General features: G+C 26.8%; 2 protein-coding genes across 4 annotated transcripts in view; both read right to left on the bottom strand.

Annotated features, from left to right (window-relative positions):
- The window catches only part of LOC100203305 (uncharacterized), a 19070-nt gene extending 11242 nt beyond the window's left edge, over window positions 1-7828 (bottom strand). The window contains exons 1-2 of the mRNA XM_065787494.1: window positions 7702-7828; window positions 2075-2224 (exon numbers count right to left, since the gene is read on the bottom strand). Coding sequence (XP_065643566.1) covers window positions 2075-2224; window positions 7702-7764 — 213 coding nt within the window. The 5' untranslated portion in view covers window positions 7765-7828. The remainder of the gene's footprint in view (window positions 1-2074; window positions 2225-7701) is intronic.
- Window positions 7829-17675: 9847 nt separating this feature from the next.
- Window positions 17676-18442, bottom strand: part of LOC124805807 (uncharacterized) — a 93671-nt gene continuing 92904 nt past the window's right edge. For all 3 annotated transcript variants that reach the window (XM_065787491.1, XM_065787493.1, XM_065787492.1), the window contains exon 27: window positions 17676-18319. In XM_065787491.1, coding sequence (XP_065643563.1) covers window positions 17919-18319 — 401 coding nt within the window. In that variant the 3' untranslated portion in view covers window positions 17676-17918. The remainder of the gene's footprint in view (window positions 18320-18442) is intronic.

Below are 18442 nucleotides of genomic sequence, written 5' to 3'. Positions count from 1 at the left end.
TTATTATTTACTATTAACTTATACTATTTCTCTATCTGGATAAAAAAATTAAAAAAATTTAAATTTAAATATAATTTAAACTAAAAAATTGTTACAACTAATGACAAAAAATAATTGGCACATTTTAGAAGAAAATGAAACTTAGATTAAAATAGATTACTTGATGCTTTCAGGTTTCAATATTATATTATATAATATTATATTATTATAGTATAATATTAAAAATAAATCTTATAAGGCACTTGAAAAATTTAAGTACAATTGAGTTAGAAAACTTGCTCCTAAGTTCCTTGTGTGACTGACTATTCATAGTTGTGGTTTTAAAAGCACTAAATAACAAATCAAATCTTGGCATCAATTGTGATAAAATGCGCAGAAAAACTTCTTCCACTTTTTTAAAAGCAAAAACAGTTAACTTTTGACTAGATCAGACATCGATCCACTCTTCCAAAAAACAATCACTGTTGTTACAAAGGATGCTAATTCACCATTCTGAACATTTGTGTTGAGCAGTTAGCCATTGAGTCTTACTCAATGACTAACTGCTCAACACTAACTAACTAATTGAGTCTAATCATGTAACCATGAAAATAATCATGTAACCATGTAACTTAATCATGTTACCATGAAAGGAATACTAAGAAAAACTTAATAGGTTATCATGTAAGGAATACTAAGAAAAAGAAGCAAATGTGCAATATATTTATGCACATTTGCTTGATTTATATATTAATGCTACAAAAAAAGTGGTACAAAGTTAAATTGTGGATAAGATGGCGAGTAAAATTAAATTCCTTGAATGTTATCATGACCAAATGGAAACCAATCAGAGTGATATAAAACTTTATAAATTTTCTTTATTACTATTATTATATTTAATAAAGTTTCATAAAAACTGTTTCAAAAAAAATAAGCGGCCATCATAAAAATCATTTTAATTTTTAACTATAAGCATCTAATCTATATGTAGAGAGTAGCGTAAGTAAAGTAAGAGTATATTTTTATGCAAAAAATTTATGTTTTTTATATACATAATTAACATAAATCTACATACTTGTATACCACATATTTAAATTGCATTTTACATAGAAAATCTTTATCAATGTTTATATAGTATAATTATTATGATGCAATTACCTATTTTGATTTACCTATTAAAATGATACAATGACCTATTTTGGTGCAACTACATACTAATACAAATTTCACTCCTTCAGAAAAACTTAGAACAATGTTTTTCGAAGGAAATTTTTTATGTTCTGTGAACAATGATTTTTGTTGATTTGTCGGTATGCTATGTTAGTGACATTAAAAATTTCAAGATATGTTAAAATTTTTAAATATGGATTAGTCTAATTTTGCATGGAAGCAATTGTAACTTTCAATTGGAAATTCTTTGTGTTACAAATTAAAAGGAACAATTTGTAATTTCTTGCATAAAGTAATTCAAACCATTTTGGTTGGTTGACATGTTGAGATATCAAAAGTACATTTAGCAATACTCTTGTAGTTTTACTAAAGTTAAATTACCACTTGTTTAGTTACATACTAAACTATTAGTATGTAACTAAAATTAGTTTAAATTAAAACAGAAAAAAAAAATTAAAATTATTCTTATCATACACATATAACAAGGTTGTTATTGCGTTGATTATTGTGGCTTTAGAGTGGCTTTAGAGTGGACATTAAGCCCACCTTAAAGCCACCATGCAAAAAATTTTGTATTAAAATTGAACAAATATAAGTTTTAAGCAGGCCTTGGTCTAACCTTAAACAATTTCATTTAAAATTAACGAATTTTTAAAAACTATTAATTTCATTACACAAATATTAAAAGTTCAATATATTAGTAAATGATTAATATATTTATATATATATATATATATATATATATATATATATATATATATATATATATATATTTACATGGTAAATGTTTAATATATTTATATGTATATTTATATAAATTTATTTATTTTTCTTGTTAACTACTATTTATTTTTATCAAAAATTCTCTTAAAAAAGTTTTTAATATTACATATGAAGAAAAAAAAAAGAAAAAAAAGTAGTAGACCTTTAAAATTGTTGTATTGTTACAGATATTAGCAGAACTAGAGTTATTTATAAAAGACCAAAACTTATTGATCAAATCTTGAAAACTATTTAATGAATCAGCACGCTCCCAAGTTGGTGTCCATTTAACTTGATAATATTCAATACCATTCTAAATACAAAATCAATACTTTATTAAAATTAGCAAAAAAATAATTATGTCTTGACCATGAGATTAAACTAATCTTATAATTGGGAATAAATATTGGTGAGGTTGATTAGATGTGCTGAAGGCAAAGTATAATAGAGAAAAATAATTTATGATATAACTTCCCCATTTAAACTGTGGGTAAGGGTAGGAGAAACTTGCAAATGGTAAATGATAATATGGTAAACTTAATTGTGGCATATCAAAAACAAAAATATACAACCCCGATTTTGCAAAACAGGTTAAAGTCAGGATGGGGATCTAAATGGAAAAAATAGCATTGATTTTTTTATACTGTCATACTTAAATAAGAAAATGGTACTATGAAAACCTATGCAAACCACCCAAGTCACAGCCATTGACTTCAAAGTAAAAAAAAAAAAAAAATAGGAAATAAAATTTAGATTTTTATTTTTTTATGTTTACACAAATTTATACATAAATATATATACACAGAGCAGGAACCAGCTTTTTTTGGTCTTTGAGAGCTAACTTCCAGACATGGAGCAAACTCCAAACATTTATATGTTTATACTTATGTCAAATAAGGATGCTATGAAAAAATTGCGATGATTGGAGGCTGGGAACAAATAAGCCCTAAATTTTGTGCCCCCCCCCTGCCCCAAACATGAGAGCAACAAGTTGATGAAATATTTTTTGTACTGTTTTTAACTAGACTAATATTCATTGATAAATTTTAAATTTCATAGTAAAATATTTTACCTTTCAAAAATTTTGACCATATAAAGTTTTAACCCCATCAATTTGAGGGGTTTATAAATTTTATATGGTCATTTTTTTTGAATGCTGAAAGATAATACTATGAAACTTAAAATTTATTGATGAATATAAGTCTAGTTGAGAACAGTACAAAAAATATTTCATCAACTTGTTGCTCTCACGTTTGGGGCAGGGGCCACAAAATTTAGGCCTTTTTTGTTCCCAACCTCCAATCATCGCAATTTTTTGCATAGCATCCTTATTTGACATAAGTATAAACATATAAATATTTGGAGTTTGCTTCATGTCTGGAAGTTAGCTATCTCAAAGACCAAAAAAAGCTGGTTCCGGCTATGATACATATATTACATATATATATATATATATATATATATATATATATATATATATATATATATATATATATATATATATATATATATATATATATATATATATATATATGTAATATATGTATCATAGCCGGAACCAGCTTTTTTTGGTGTGTGTGTGTGTGTATATATATATACACACACACACACACACACACACACACACACAGATTTATATATATATATATATATATATATATATATATATATATATATATATATATATATATATATATATATATATATATATATATATATACATATATATATATATATATATATATATATATATATATATATATATATATATATATATAAATTAATGTGGCTGTAGGTATATACATAGATTAACAACCAATTTTAATGCTAACCTAAAATTGTTTGAGGTAGCCATTTTTTTGATGAAAAAAATGCCGTCCAAAATTTTTCTAATTTTGAGGGTGCGTGTTAATCATACGTGAACCGATATTTGCTAATTACCAGAACCAAAGTGGAATAGCAAACATTTTTTTGTATGCCTACATACAGAAACCAATTCACTTTTTTTGTTCAGTAGTGATTCACTATCCAAAGTCATAATAAAATACTTTTCATAAATACAAAGATTACACTTTTTTGTGGATGGCTTGTAAGATTAGCATCTTTTAATTATGTTCCACTTTATTATATGCATGTTACCTGCATCTTCATATTTCCAAATTTCTTTAGAATGTTCCATAGCATTTCAGTACCTGGTTACATTAAAGATTTTAGATGGTTTGCAAACCTAAACTTGATTGCATTTTCACTAATACTGATGTAAGATTTTATCATAAGACTGGGATTAGGCGAGTTGCAGTTGCAGTTTGTTTTATTACATGTGAGTTCATTGCACAAAACTTGTTGTGTGAATTAATTTTGTGAATTAATAAAAAATTGGTTGTGTGAATTAATAATTGATCTAATACTCAGCATGTAGCTGTAAATAACTTTTATCATTAAAAAATGTTTCTGTTGAAAACTTGTTGGATTTAACAGAATAAGTTTAAGAAAAGATGTCTATCTTTGGTTACAATATTTTTGCTTAATTGAGGATTAAACCACATATTTCTTTTTCGTTTATTCACATTAAAGAGGTTTAGATTTCAATGATATTGGTGCAAAATCTACACTTTTTTAATGGGCCTTTATAAATAGGAGCAGTGTTACAAAATTTTTTTACACTTGAAGAATTGGAAGATGGTCAATCTTCAATTGAGGTTGGTATTTTTTTGTTGTGAAACTGTAATAAATAAGTCTATATTAAATATTTTCGACTTTTATCAAATATCAAGTCAAACACAATTCAAGATCTATAAAACAGATTTTATAGCAAATCAATTAAATATAGTAAGAATAACTTATATTTATTTAACCATAATATTATAATGACGTGAGCAACGTCAATTATTTAGTTCATGATACATAGTTCATAAGAATATAACAGTCTTCTCTGTTTTAAGAAAGTTTTAGTATGAGGTGTAATGGCTTACTCTCAGATATTACTCTATGAAGAAAAGAAGTCATCGAGATACTTTGGCCTTTTAATAGTACTTCCTGTTCTTGAGGATATATTAGGTTGTTTGTCAGGAGTAATAACTTTTTGTTTAGATGGTTGGTTAGGTATTGGTGTAGTTGATTGGTCATAAGAGATGCTATCCTTTATTGGATTCCCAAACGAATGGTTTGAAGCTACTTCGTTTGTGTCATTTAATCCATCTTGTTTTCTATTTCCAGAACTGTTGTTGTTACTAATGTTGTTAACAACTAATGTTGTTACTAAAGACAATTTCATCATTGTTCGAGCCATGTTGTTGGACTAGTTCTATTAATTGATTTACTTCTTTTAGTGGAGCGAGATCTTTTATTGAAACTGTATTAATTTTTCCATTTTGAAGTTTGACACGTGCAAAATGGGGCGACAGTATTTCTAATAGATGAACTCTGACAACAAGCAGATCTCCTTTTAATCGTATCTGATGTCAGTACAAAATTGTGGAATCCTGCTCTATTAGAAAGTTTGGTAGAACCACACCTATTATCAATGAATGCTGAAAGTTCATCATCCTCTGGTGGGGTGTTTCGTTAGTAGCAGTACACAGAAGTCCTCTTATAGAGAAAAGAGCCATTTGCAATGCTAGCTCCCATCTTTTCTCAGACTTAATGTTTTTAGGGCCAGACTAACAGCTTTAAGTATTGTTTCATTCATTCGTTCACATTGAATGTTGCCTTGTGGATGATATGGAGTTCTGATAACACCGTTTCTTTTTAGAAATACTTTAAGTTTTATACTTTCAAACTATGTTCCCCGATCTGTATGTATAGATGATGGTGCACCAAATAAAGAAAAAAGACTGAGAAGGTGTTGTATCACAGTGTATATATATATATATATATATATATATATATATATATATATATATATATATATATATATAAATATATATATATATATATATATATATATATATATATATATATATATATATATATGTATATATATATATATATATATGTATGTATATATATATATATATATATATATATATATATATATATATATATATGTATATATATATATATATGTATGTATATATATAAATATATATATATATATATATACATATATATATATATATATATATATATATATATATATATATATATATATATATATATATATATATATATATATATATAGGGTTAGGTCAGGTTACCCTACTACTGGTAACATGTAACCCAGTACAATCTGCTTCATGTCCTGCTGCCTTGTAGGATAAACCTTTTTAGGCAAAGGCTAGGAGATGCCAACTCCGACTTAAAACACCCCCTGCCTTGTGGCTCTTGGTCTGAGACTGGCTAAAGAGCTAGCGTCTCTTGTGCCATCTACTAAAATTCATTCTTGTGTTACTTGTCATTCAATTAAGTCTCATCCTTTTTCTGTGACTGTTCCTATGTGCTCCAAAAACACTTATTTGTCTAGTTTTTTCCTGGAACATCAGTTCTTAGGAACTCGCTTCCTTCATCTTGCTTTCCTGATTCATATAATTTGCAATCCTTTAAGTCGTCTGTAAATCGTTATCTTGCTCATCAACCTTCACCTTTTCTCTTCCAGTAACTTCTAACTCTAATTAATGGTTGCTTGCAGCCTTGCTGGAATGCCTGCTTTAAATATATATATATATATATATATATATATATATATATATATATATATATATATATATATATATATATATATATATATATATATATATATATATATATATATATATATATATATATAGAGAGAGAGAGAGGGAGAGAAAGAGTGAGAGAGGGGGAGAGAGAGAGGGAGGGAGAGAGAGAGAGATTTTTTTCTTAATAAAAACATTTTTAAAATAGTTCACTAATATACACTAAATAAATTTAAGAAAACTTAAATAAAAGATTTTTTTGAGTTATTATAGTTTTTATTTTAAATTAATATATAATTATTTTCACATAAAATAAGCGTATCATTTTTATATAATATAAAAATAATATCAAATAATATAAAAAATGGCTCATAACTACTTTTTGACATAAAAAGACAAAATTAAGTACAGTTTATGTCAAAACCCATACATTTAATTGAGGATTAAATTTGATTATTTTTTTATATAACTGCATAAGCACAAATAATTAATTAAAAAAAAAATTAACCAAAAATTTCTGTATGTTCTTAAAAACATACAAAACTTTAAATTTTTTTTTTCTAAAAATAAAGACATTTTGAATGTTTTTTTATTTATTTTTTTACTGTTTATATATATCTGACTAATAGAACACACAAGGAGCGTTGCAACACTGACTGACAAATAAAATGGTAAAAATGCAAAGAGTTTTGCTATATTGACTGATAAATAGGTAATTATGCAAATATTATACCTTTATAAGCTAATTACTTTGTGAAATTTTATTAAGGTATAAGTTATTGTTGGTGTTGTTTTAAATATTAAATTTAGTTTTGTAATTTCATTTGTATTTTGAACCATATTCTCATGTTATGATGGAAGCACCAATAAAAAATAGGAACATTAAAAAGTTAATTACATCCTAAATAATATTTTATAACATGTTATATTGAATAATAATTTTTCTAAAGGTTTTTAACCTGCGTTTACCTGAATTCTTGTTTAATTTAATAACATTGTTGTTATTTTGTAACTTGATAATAATAGTCTTTAGACAAACTTTTATTATATCTAGTCATAAATATATAAACATAACTATATTTACATATAAATTTAATTTTCTACATCGAAAAATTTGAAATTCAAAAGTACATACAGGATCAATATAAAAATCCAAGAACTTTTCGATGGAAGGTTTTTGTGCTGCAGAAGCTGCCATCTTTTGTCTTTCTTTAAAAGTTGTTTGTTTATCTTTAAGAATTTTTACCGGCAACTATTTATTCGGTATACCAACAAAGTAAAAAGTATCGCTATACGTTTTATTTATTTTTTCTGTTATGTTGTATACTTTTTCATATTGTATTAATTTCATATTATGTTGTTTTATAGTAATGTTACATGTTAGAGTAATGGATTAGGCAAAAAAGAGGATAAAATGGGTGTGAGGGGTTCCAATATTTTACGCGCCCTAAAATTATTTAATAGGTTTTTTTTGGGCTTTTGCGCCAGGCTATTGCGTTCTTAATCTAACAGCTTTTCGTGTCACTTTTTAAGATCTACAAACTGTAAACACATAAAAATTTGAAGTTTCATCTCTAGAAATGCTTTGTTCAATAACCACTTTTTAGTGAAAATGAGTTATTGTAATAGAACTTCGTTTTTGGTTATTCTTGTTAAATATCCAATACAATATATATAAAATCTACATTGCTTATCAAAGTTGTGTAACTTTTTTTGTTCAAAATCCAGAAAAGGAAATGTTGATGTTAAACAAATCAATAGTAAAGTTAATGAGTGTGTAGTTGTGGAATTATACTAATCCGCGGAAAATGAATCTGCGGAAAAATTTGTCGTTTTTTCTCGTTTTATTTAAATTTAACTTAAAACCGCAATTTCAATTATATTTATAAAAAAATATAGATTGCGCTGAATCGTCATTCTCTTCTTTTCTTTTTCTTTAATCACATTAGGACAGTCAACGTATACAGTTAAGAAAAACTTGAAAAAATTAGACACTTTTTAAAAATATGAAAAAAAATTAAAAAAATATATGTCGCGCTATATTTTTTAGTTTTTACCTCTAAAAGTTTGAGAGTAAATGATAAAAAAATTTTTCATTGCAAATGGAAAAAAAATTTTTTGATTTTAATCTTCTTTTTTAAACTTCAAAAATTTAAGAAAAAAAGAAATATTTTCATTAATAGGAACAGAATAAACGGGGTCGCGAAATCACCCAAAGAAAATCTAAGTTGTGGTAATTTCCTCACCTTAATTATTTACAACATTAATATTTTTTACTTTTAAAGCACATTTACAATCACTTAAATAAGAGCAATTTGATAACACTAAACAAGTAGGGGGAAAAAATTTAGTCAACAAAAATTGAGTTTTAAAATAATCATGCATATTGAAAAAAAAAACTTTTTAAGTTACAAATTATTATATATAAAATTCTATAAAAATTTATTATTTTTTTACCTTTTTCTGAGCAATAAAGTTCTAGTGTATTTTTTTTTGGGGTTGATTTTTTCACAAAGATCATTTTTCACAAACCCATTTTCGACACGAGCTTTTCTCAAAATACAATCAAAGGTTTTGCTGATCAGTTGTCGTGCTTTTTACACTTTTCTTTGCTGCCTACACTTTTGACACTGAAGTATTGCTTGTACATTCAGCTATTATTCATTTTAATGATGGGTGGAAAGGAATACTGAAGGTTTTAAAACAATTTGGTTTGAAAGGGCAAACTTCAAAGGCTGTGGCAACAAAGTTAGATAATTCACCCATTAAGCGATTTTTTGATAAAATAAACGAAAAAGAATCAGTAGATTCGTATCAAGCAGAAAAAACTAATTTTTTAAACACTTTATTTTTATTTTGCATTTTTCTATGTTTTTAATTTTTTGCATACTTGCTATAACTCAAAACATGAAAACTCGAGATAGAACTGAGCATTTAATTTGAAATTTTGAATTTGTGATTTATATGATCTAATACTCTGGATGACCCTTGGATTTTACATAAAACTCTTAATATCTTATAAAAAATTATTTTCTTTTGAAAGTGCAAATTTGCACTTTCAAAAGAAATGAATACAGATTTAATCGGTTGCAAAAATTGATCCTCCTTTAGTGCTAGTAAATTTACCGATATTTTAAAAAACCGGTAATTCGGTAAAAAAAAAAAATTATTACCGGGTTACCGGTAATTTACCGGTTTTTTTCTAAAGGCTTAAATAGTAATAATCTAAACACTGAAAACAACAAAAAGCATAACCAAATGAATATATTAGTAAAACAGCATCAGTTTACAGGTTCATCCTAGTTAAAAATAAATAAATTAAACAATCAAAAAGATTTTTTTTATATAATAAAATATAATTAATTTATTTATTATACATTAACATTTTTGTATTTTAGCGTAAGCATAAACAAATATAAACATAAAGAAAACTTCATTTTTAAAATAAAAATAATTAATATGGTCAATTCTTTTCAAGGAGCATAAATTGTTTATTGAAGTAAGCTCTTAAAAAACACATTACATTTAATGTTTCGTCGTTTGAACTTGTTCTGTACCTTGTGCCAATTAAACCTGCTGCAGAAAAAGCTCTTTGCGACTCTACACTGGTTGGGCGAACTGCTGAAATATACTTTTGGAGTTTGTTTAAATATTTTCCTTTAATATTTTGTTCCTTGAAATACGCCATTTCTTTCCTGACTATATTTAAAAGACCGGATGTTGTCTTTGGATCACTAATCTCTTCGTGAGCAATAGTTATCATTTTTTTTTAAATTACTAAATCAAGTTTTTCCTTCATTGACATTGCTTGACTTGATGTCGCCACTGCTGATAAAACCGTAGATTCACTAGTTGATTCAGTTTCATACAATTGCACAACTTCAGCTTCAGTAGTTTCGTAATCGTTTTTTAAAAATTGTTGAATGCTTTCTACAATATTTTTTTCCATAACCAATTTACTTGTTGTATTAAACACGCCATAATTATTTTCATTATTTAAAGCTGTACATGGACATGGTTCATGAAGATATGAATATATATAAGAATATACGGTTCTTCTCTCACTCGAAATATTAAATCTTGTTTCAATTCATTACTTAAGAAATTATTTTGGTTACTTAGTTCATCCAACATGAACCTAATTGTCAAATCTGCAACATATAGATTCGTGTCCCTTGAACAGAGAGCTTCCACAGCTACTTTAACAGGTTGCAAAGCCACTATTATATTTGATACAACATTGAGATCATTTTCTGATAAATCTATATCGGATTTGATATTGATTAGACTCTTACGAACACAATTTTTAATCTCATAAATTCTTTCCAACATTATCAACATACTGCTCAACCGTGTTTTTGTGTCAAGGATTAGCGTAAGTTCTTTTTTAAATTCATCCTTAACATGTTTTTGGAGGATGTCATTTTTTGTTGGTGATCTACGGAACAGGACAACAATTTTTCGAATTTTTGTTATTATTGGACCTATACTTTCATGTTGAATTGATGAATCAGTAGTTGATGTATCCTCAATAACGTCAAAAACCCCAATATCTTCCATTACATCGTCCTCTTCATCTTCACCATGTTTAAATTCAGTAATAGCCACTTCTTGATTTTCTACGTATCCAAAACAGATCTTTTATACAGCACCTTAATTACTGATAACTGGATGCCGTGGGCTAAACAAAGTTGATGATTTACGTCCAGTAATCTGCCTACTTTTTTTATTACGGCGGCCCCATCCGTAGTAATGGAAATTATATTTTCTATCGCAATACTAAATTCTTTAAGTGTATTTTGAAGATACGTTATACATTTTTCAGCAGGCATCGATCCTTTAATCCTAACCAATCCGAGATTCCAAAATACATTATCATACGAGTGGACATTCACATTCATAAACCTTCAATTTTTGAGAGATGTCCATTCATCGAAAGTCAAGCTGAATAATTCACCACGGGCTATTCTTTCTGATAATTCTGTAACGATTTGTTTTCGGATTTTGTCACCGTACTGCAACACCATTTTCTTAATTGTTTTTGGAGACTTTGGGCAATCATATCCTTTGGATTTAAATAATTGCTGAAGATCGTATGATGTACAAATCTTTTTAAATGATAAACAATCTCGTGCTGTCAGTCGTGCTAAAACAGCTGGAAATGAGTCATCAATTGTTTTAATAATGTTGAAATAATCCGAAATTTTTTATCTAGAATTTGTATCATTCGTAACGGAAGTTGTGGTATTGATATTAGAACAGCTAGCTTCTGCATCATCATGTTGAACTCTTTTTAGCAGATTAATTTTATGGTTTCTGATAAGGTAATTGTGCAAACCACTTGTGCTGCCGCGAGAACATTTTATATTTTTTGCATACATTGCATATAGCTGAATCGCCAGCTTTCGTACGTAGAAAATGATTTCACAATTGATTTTGTCTAGATCCAGTGACATCATAGATAAGGCTATTTTTTAAAAAAAAATTCAATATGTAAACTTTGGAACACAATACAAATATATTCTATAATATAATTTTAAAGACTTTTTGTGAAATACTTACTCAACACAATAAATATATAGAATACTCGCTTTATTTTCAAAGTTATGCTTTGTGTTTATTTTCAATTTTTTTTATGATACTTAATAATTTTATCATCCAGTACAAAAAACCAAATAATTTAAAAAAAACTCACTAATGCACTATTTAAATTAAATAAAATGTCTCCTGTAACTGTAACCAGATGGGACGCGAGCACAAAATAAACTGAATGTAATTATAAATAAACTACATAAACAAATCCTAATTGTATGTAAATATTTTTCTTTCTCTATTAAAAAACGAAAATTTAAGAAAAATCAATCAAGTAGGCTGTATTTTTTTTTAAGAAATGCATATTGTAATATTGTAAGAAAATAAAATTATTTTCCATTATAAAGTTCTTAATTTTTTGCGATTTCAACTGTTTTTTTATACTATGTAAAAAAGTTAGCTTTTTTGTAGAATTTTTCTTTTTAGTTAGAAAAAAATACTACTTATAATTTATTCAGAATTTCCATAAAATTTTACCGAATTACCGGTAAATTATTTGAAAATTACCGGTAAATTTAAATATAATTTTTAACCAATTTACCGGTAAACCGGTTTACCGATTTTGCTAGCCCTATCCTCCTTCATCCAACCAGAAGTGTTTGTCGTCAACAAATTATGCCACACATTTTTTACCATTTTTTACACCCTCCTCTTCCCTTGTCACAACATCGTAGCTCTTTAGTAGCACCTCCTCCCCACCCTTAAGCGAGAAGTAATTTATGGACAAACCCCTATTTATGACGACCGTAATTTATGGAAGTTTTTTACGCGGAAAAGTACTTTGAGCATGCACAAAGGGTCTTGAATAAAATATAGCTTTTAAGGTGTTCCAAGTATGACCTAGCGGTCTTATCAAAAAGCACTTCAGAGGAGCATTTATGGTGGTAGGGATGAAAATAGAATACTTTCTAAAATTCGTCAATGCAACATTTTTTAGTTTATTAAAACTGTTAAAGAGAAATAGTTTGCATAAAAATTATTTTTTGTTTTTAAGCAGAAAATCCATAATAGCGGAAAATCTGTTAATTTTGACCCTTACAAATGATGTTTTTGAAACATGGTATATTGATAAAAAAAAAGAAAAATTGAAATCTTTTTTCACGTATGTATATTGTTATATAATACTCCAGATGACCCTTAGGATTTGCATAAATCATTTTACCCTAAGAGTAATTAAAGTTTTTGTGAAAATACTACTTTTTTTCAACAAATGTTGATACAAATTTGCACCTAAACTTAGTTTTTTATAAGATATTAAGAGTTTCATGTAAAATCCAAGTTTCATCCGGAGTATTAGATCATATAAAGCACAAATTCAAAATTTCAAGTTAAATGCTCAGTTCTATCTCGAGTTTTCATGTTTTGAGTTATGGCAAGTATGCAAAAAATTAAAAACATAGAAAAATGCAAAATAAAAATAAAGTGTTTAAAAAATAAGTTTTTTCTGTTTGAAACGAATCTACTGATTCTTTTTCGCTCGTTTTATCAAAAAATCGTTTTCCTAGCTCGCAATCCTTATCTACGCTTTTTCTCTGCTTTCGTGAACATTTTATCAATTTGCTTAATGGGTGAATTATCTAACTTTGTTGCCACAGCCTTTGAAGTTTGCCCTTTCAAACCAAATTATTTAAAATCTTTAGTATTCCCTTCCACCCATCATTAAAATGAATAATAGCTGAATTTACACCCATTTCTATGGTTTCCCTGCCAACAAATACAGTTTTTGGTAAATTTTTAGTATAATACAGTTTTTGGTAAATAATACAAAGTATAAAATTTTCAACAGTGCTGTTACAACTTATCAGCTTATTTATCTGTCTGAGTTATGTTTACTGCAAAATATAATGTTAAGACCGCTAAAGAAATAGCAGATACACCTTAGTAAATTTTCAGAGTAAAATAAGGCATATACTATGGGAGTTAAATAAAGAATAAACTTCTGTGCTCGTGGTAATTAGGGACGTTGCTATGGGCTAAGAGTGTTTTAAGGTGTAAATATGGACCAAGAAATATTTTTTATTGTTTACGATGTTAGTTGCATGAAAATAGACATATCAAAGGGTAAAATTCTAGCTGAAAAAAATTTATAAAACTTTTTTTTGATCATTATTTGCATCCCGACCAGTTTAACAAGAAAGTTCACGCCTCCTTATTTACTAATGTCGCTTATCTGGCCAAAGACGGCATCGAACCTAAAATATAACTTTGCCACGGCTGCTAATTCATTAGAGTTATTAACAACTAGCATTTTTGTAGTTTATACATAAATGTAACCTAGCTTGTAGTGATCGAACTACTAATAGAAGCTCATGTATATTAGATCTGAATAAAGTTAGTTGAAACAGAAATATAAATTTGTCTAATAAGCAAATAAAGATTAAGATAATAAAGAAGAAAAAAATTCATTATATTACGACTCTTTTGCAAGATGAACTTAATTTTCGAACATCTAACACTCTAACATCATTTTTGCTTATTTCATGTTATGCATGTTTGCAATATTGAAAATAAGAACCAAAGTTATTCTGATCAAAACAGTAATATAGCAATTGAAAACTATGATACAAATGAAACTTAAGCCATGAGATCGACAGAGAAAATTTACAACATTTAGCTTATAAATTCAATCCTCTCTGTAGGTATCCTATTTCTATTTGTTCCATATATGGAACAAAGTAATAAGACATCTACATAGAAAATAGAAAATTGACGACAATGTAAATGAGTCCGAATCTTCGATTTTAACAAATTAGTTAAGGAACATTAAGTAAAAACAAAAAAGAATCCTTAGAAATATGAAAAAATATAGAAGGAAAGAAAAGGGGAGGGATACATTAATATCAAAGCAAAACTGCATTCTGCAAAAAAGTTAAAATGGGCTGTAAACCAAGTTGCAATTATAAATTCAGTGACTATTCTCTACTCTTTTAGTTATAAAAATAAAATAACTTTAAAAACTGTCAGATGAAATGAGAAATAGCTACATTTCTATAATAATCACACAATAGTAAGTGTGAACCTTCACTGTAAGTGAACGTAAGCAACTAGCCACTTCGTAATCAACCAACAACTGAAAAAGTATTATTTAGAAAAAAATAAAATACGAGTACTTAATTTTTTTTTCACTTTATCTAAAATAATATTTTTAATGTTTTTACAACATAACGACAGATGAAACATTTACGACAGATGAAACATGTTAACCGGAGCTGGCAGAAAACAAGGTGTAATCACCTAGCCTTTTTAATTTTAAAGTTGATATATATTAAATTATATAGACACATACACTTACTTTTTTTTTTAATTATAAGTTTGTAAAGAATTTTTTTATGACACTTCGAGCACCTGTCGACAAGGTATATACTACTTTCACAAAAAAGTACAAAATTAAACAACTTCTTTACTATGATCACCATTCAAAAGCCGAAACTTCAAAAGACATACAATAAATAAAAAGCTAAAAATGGTTAGAAAAAACATGTCAAAAGCAATACAATATTTATCAAATATATTGCTACTTTTAAACGGTAATTTAGCTTCAACAAAAATGCATGGTCTGTACAAGTTTACAGATAGTCCTATAAAGTAAAATTTTTAAAGAATAATTTTCAATGAAATAATTAATTTTTTATTTTCTTAAATCTAAAAAAAATATATGTAATGAATGAGAAGAGTATTAAACCCTTAAACAACAGAGTAAAGTATTAGCAAAAATTGCACATTCTAAGTAAAATAGAAGGGGTTGAGGAAAGAACAAAGGACTGAAAGATAATTAACGGAATATAAGTTTATGATCGTAAAGATTTTTTTTATTTGCCAAAACTGATGTTTTAAGCTTTTAAAAAACATAATGTTTAAAACTTAACCAGTTATTGTAATATTAATAAAAGTGTATATAACCGCATATGACGCGAATACTTAAACGGGAGACCCGGCAATCACATTGCCAGTGCTGCTGTAAAAAAATTTAAAAAAATATTTTAAATAAAGTCATTTATTTTCATTTGACACCCAATATTATATTCATTATGTGTCTGTATGCGTGCGTGCGTGTGTGTGTGTGTGTGTGTGTGTGTGCGTGCGTGAGACTGTCTTTTTTGTAATCAATTGATGGGTTGTACCAGGGTGAATAACTCTAAACTTGTGATTATTCAAATTTTAAAATAGTATTCCAAATTTAAAAAAGTTACTTAATTAGACTTAACTAAAAAAGGTTAAGAAGTTATATATAATATACATGAATTTTGAAAGTTACAACAAAAATGTTTAGAGGAAACATATTTTGATTGGTCATCTCAAACGCTTATTTTGAAGAGTTATATGTTTGATCAAAGTAGATTTTCTTGAAGCATGTACTTTATGACTTAAACACTATAAAACATTTACCTTTATCAAATTTATAACAATATATAACTCTTTAAAAAACACACAAATATCTGTGTGTGGCTTTATTAAAATTTGTTTGATGTTACTGAATACGAGAATATATACGAGAAACTTTAAATTAAAAAAATTAGCTGGGGGATCATTTTTGGAACTGTAAAAGACATTTAAAACTGTTGACTATGAAATAATTTAATCAAAGTCATGTCATTATGATTGAAATGATTTTACTTGATTTTGGGTTGAAATGATTTTATTTATTTAATCTTAATTTTTCTTTTGTTTAAAATAGTTTGTCACCAATATAATATTTGTAATATAATGATATAATACAATATAACATAATAGTTTGTCACCAATCTCTATTTATTTTAATTTATTTCAAAAATCGTTTTGTATAACCTGTTTTGGAACAATATATCCGCATCCTTATAAAATATTTCAAAGAAAAAATAGGCTCGTTTTTTATTTGCCTTTTAATTGATTTGGTTTTAAATACAAAGTACTTGAGCGGTACGGATCACGGTACAATAATTTTTGCCTGAGGATACAGATCCCTTGACAAAGTGATTCCTATCTTGGTCTCGAGTATTTGGGTACCAAATGCCTAACATTATTTTAGAGTCAAATAAAACAAAGAAATAAATCCAAAAAGTGAAAAAATAATACTTTAGTTAACTAACCAGTTAAAAATTTCAAACGTCAAAAGTTTTGTATTTATCAAAGTTTTATGTACTAATGTTGTTTGATCAAATTAAGACTATTATATACTATATACTGTATTATTATATAGAGTTATTATTTTAATAATAATATTACTAATATGCTTTATATGTATTATTATATATTTTTCAATGATTCAATAAATGATCGTTTTAGTTATTTAGTTTGTTTAACTAATTTACTTTCTTTATTTTTTTTCACATGCATTTTTACGGCTCACTAATGGTAAATACATATTTCTGGAAAAATGTATGAACCATTATCAAAAATTTAAAAGCCGAATTTAAAAATTCTTGTGAAACTTTTTCTTTTAATTTAAAATAAAATATTATAATGATATGCAAATTATTTTTATAATACGGATACATTGATGAGCTTTAGACTATAGCATCCTAAAAACAACGTGAAAACTTAGAAGAATAATTAAAAAATATATTTTGAGAAATTGTTGTTGTCAATTAAATACTTTAAATGACAAAAACACTACATTTGTATGCTTTTTCAAATAATATTCTCGTCTTTAATCGTATTTCTTATTATTTTCGTCGCATTTCAGCCTTCTTTACACTACTGCATTTTAAAATATAATTTTCGTATTTATTCGTTTTTTATATTATTTTCGTCGTATTTTAGCCTTCTTTAGACTACGGCATTTTAAAAAGCGATCGAACCGTCATCTTCATAAAACTTATTTTTTGGCTTAGACACGTGTTGACCATAACTTGATATAGATTCGTATTCAACGGAAGAACTATCGTTATCGGTAACTTCTTGTTCATATGAATGGGGCATATTTTCATTCAACACTTTTTTTCCATTCTTTAATTCTAATTGAGTTACGACATCAAAAACAGTAGATTTTTTATACTTATTTTCAATATTTTTACTGCGTTCTTTTTCTTGCACTTTTTGTAATTTTTCTTGTTCGTGCTTTTTTGACATAGCTTCAGCTAAAGCATATAAATTTTCCGAAGGTTCAGTTTCGTCGATTGAGTATTTGTCGAAAGCCCCATCGTTAGATAAGGTAATACGTGGCGGTTTTGTGGTTTCACTTTCTAAAATAAATTTTTAAAGAAATAATAATCGTAATTTTAATATTAATAACTATAATAACTATAAACTAAAGGAGATGATGAGGGGAGTTTTTTAAAGATTGCCTGCACTTGAAATGTCACTGA

The sequence above is a fragment of the Hydra vulgaris genome, chromosome 01, assembly GCF_038396675.1.
Source record: "Hydra vulgaris chromosome 01, alternate assembly HydraT2T_AEP".
Taxonomy (NCBI): domain Eukaryota; kingdom Metazoa; phylum Cnidaria; class Hydrozoa; order Anthoathecata; family Hydridae; genus Hydra; species Hydra vulgaris.
This window is presented reverse-complemented; position numbering and strand designations above follow the sequence as displayed.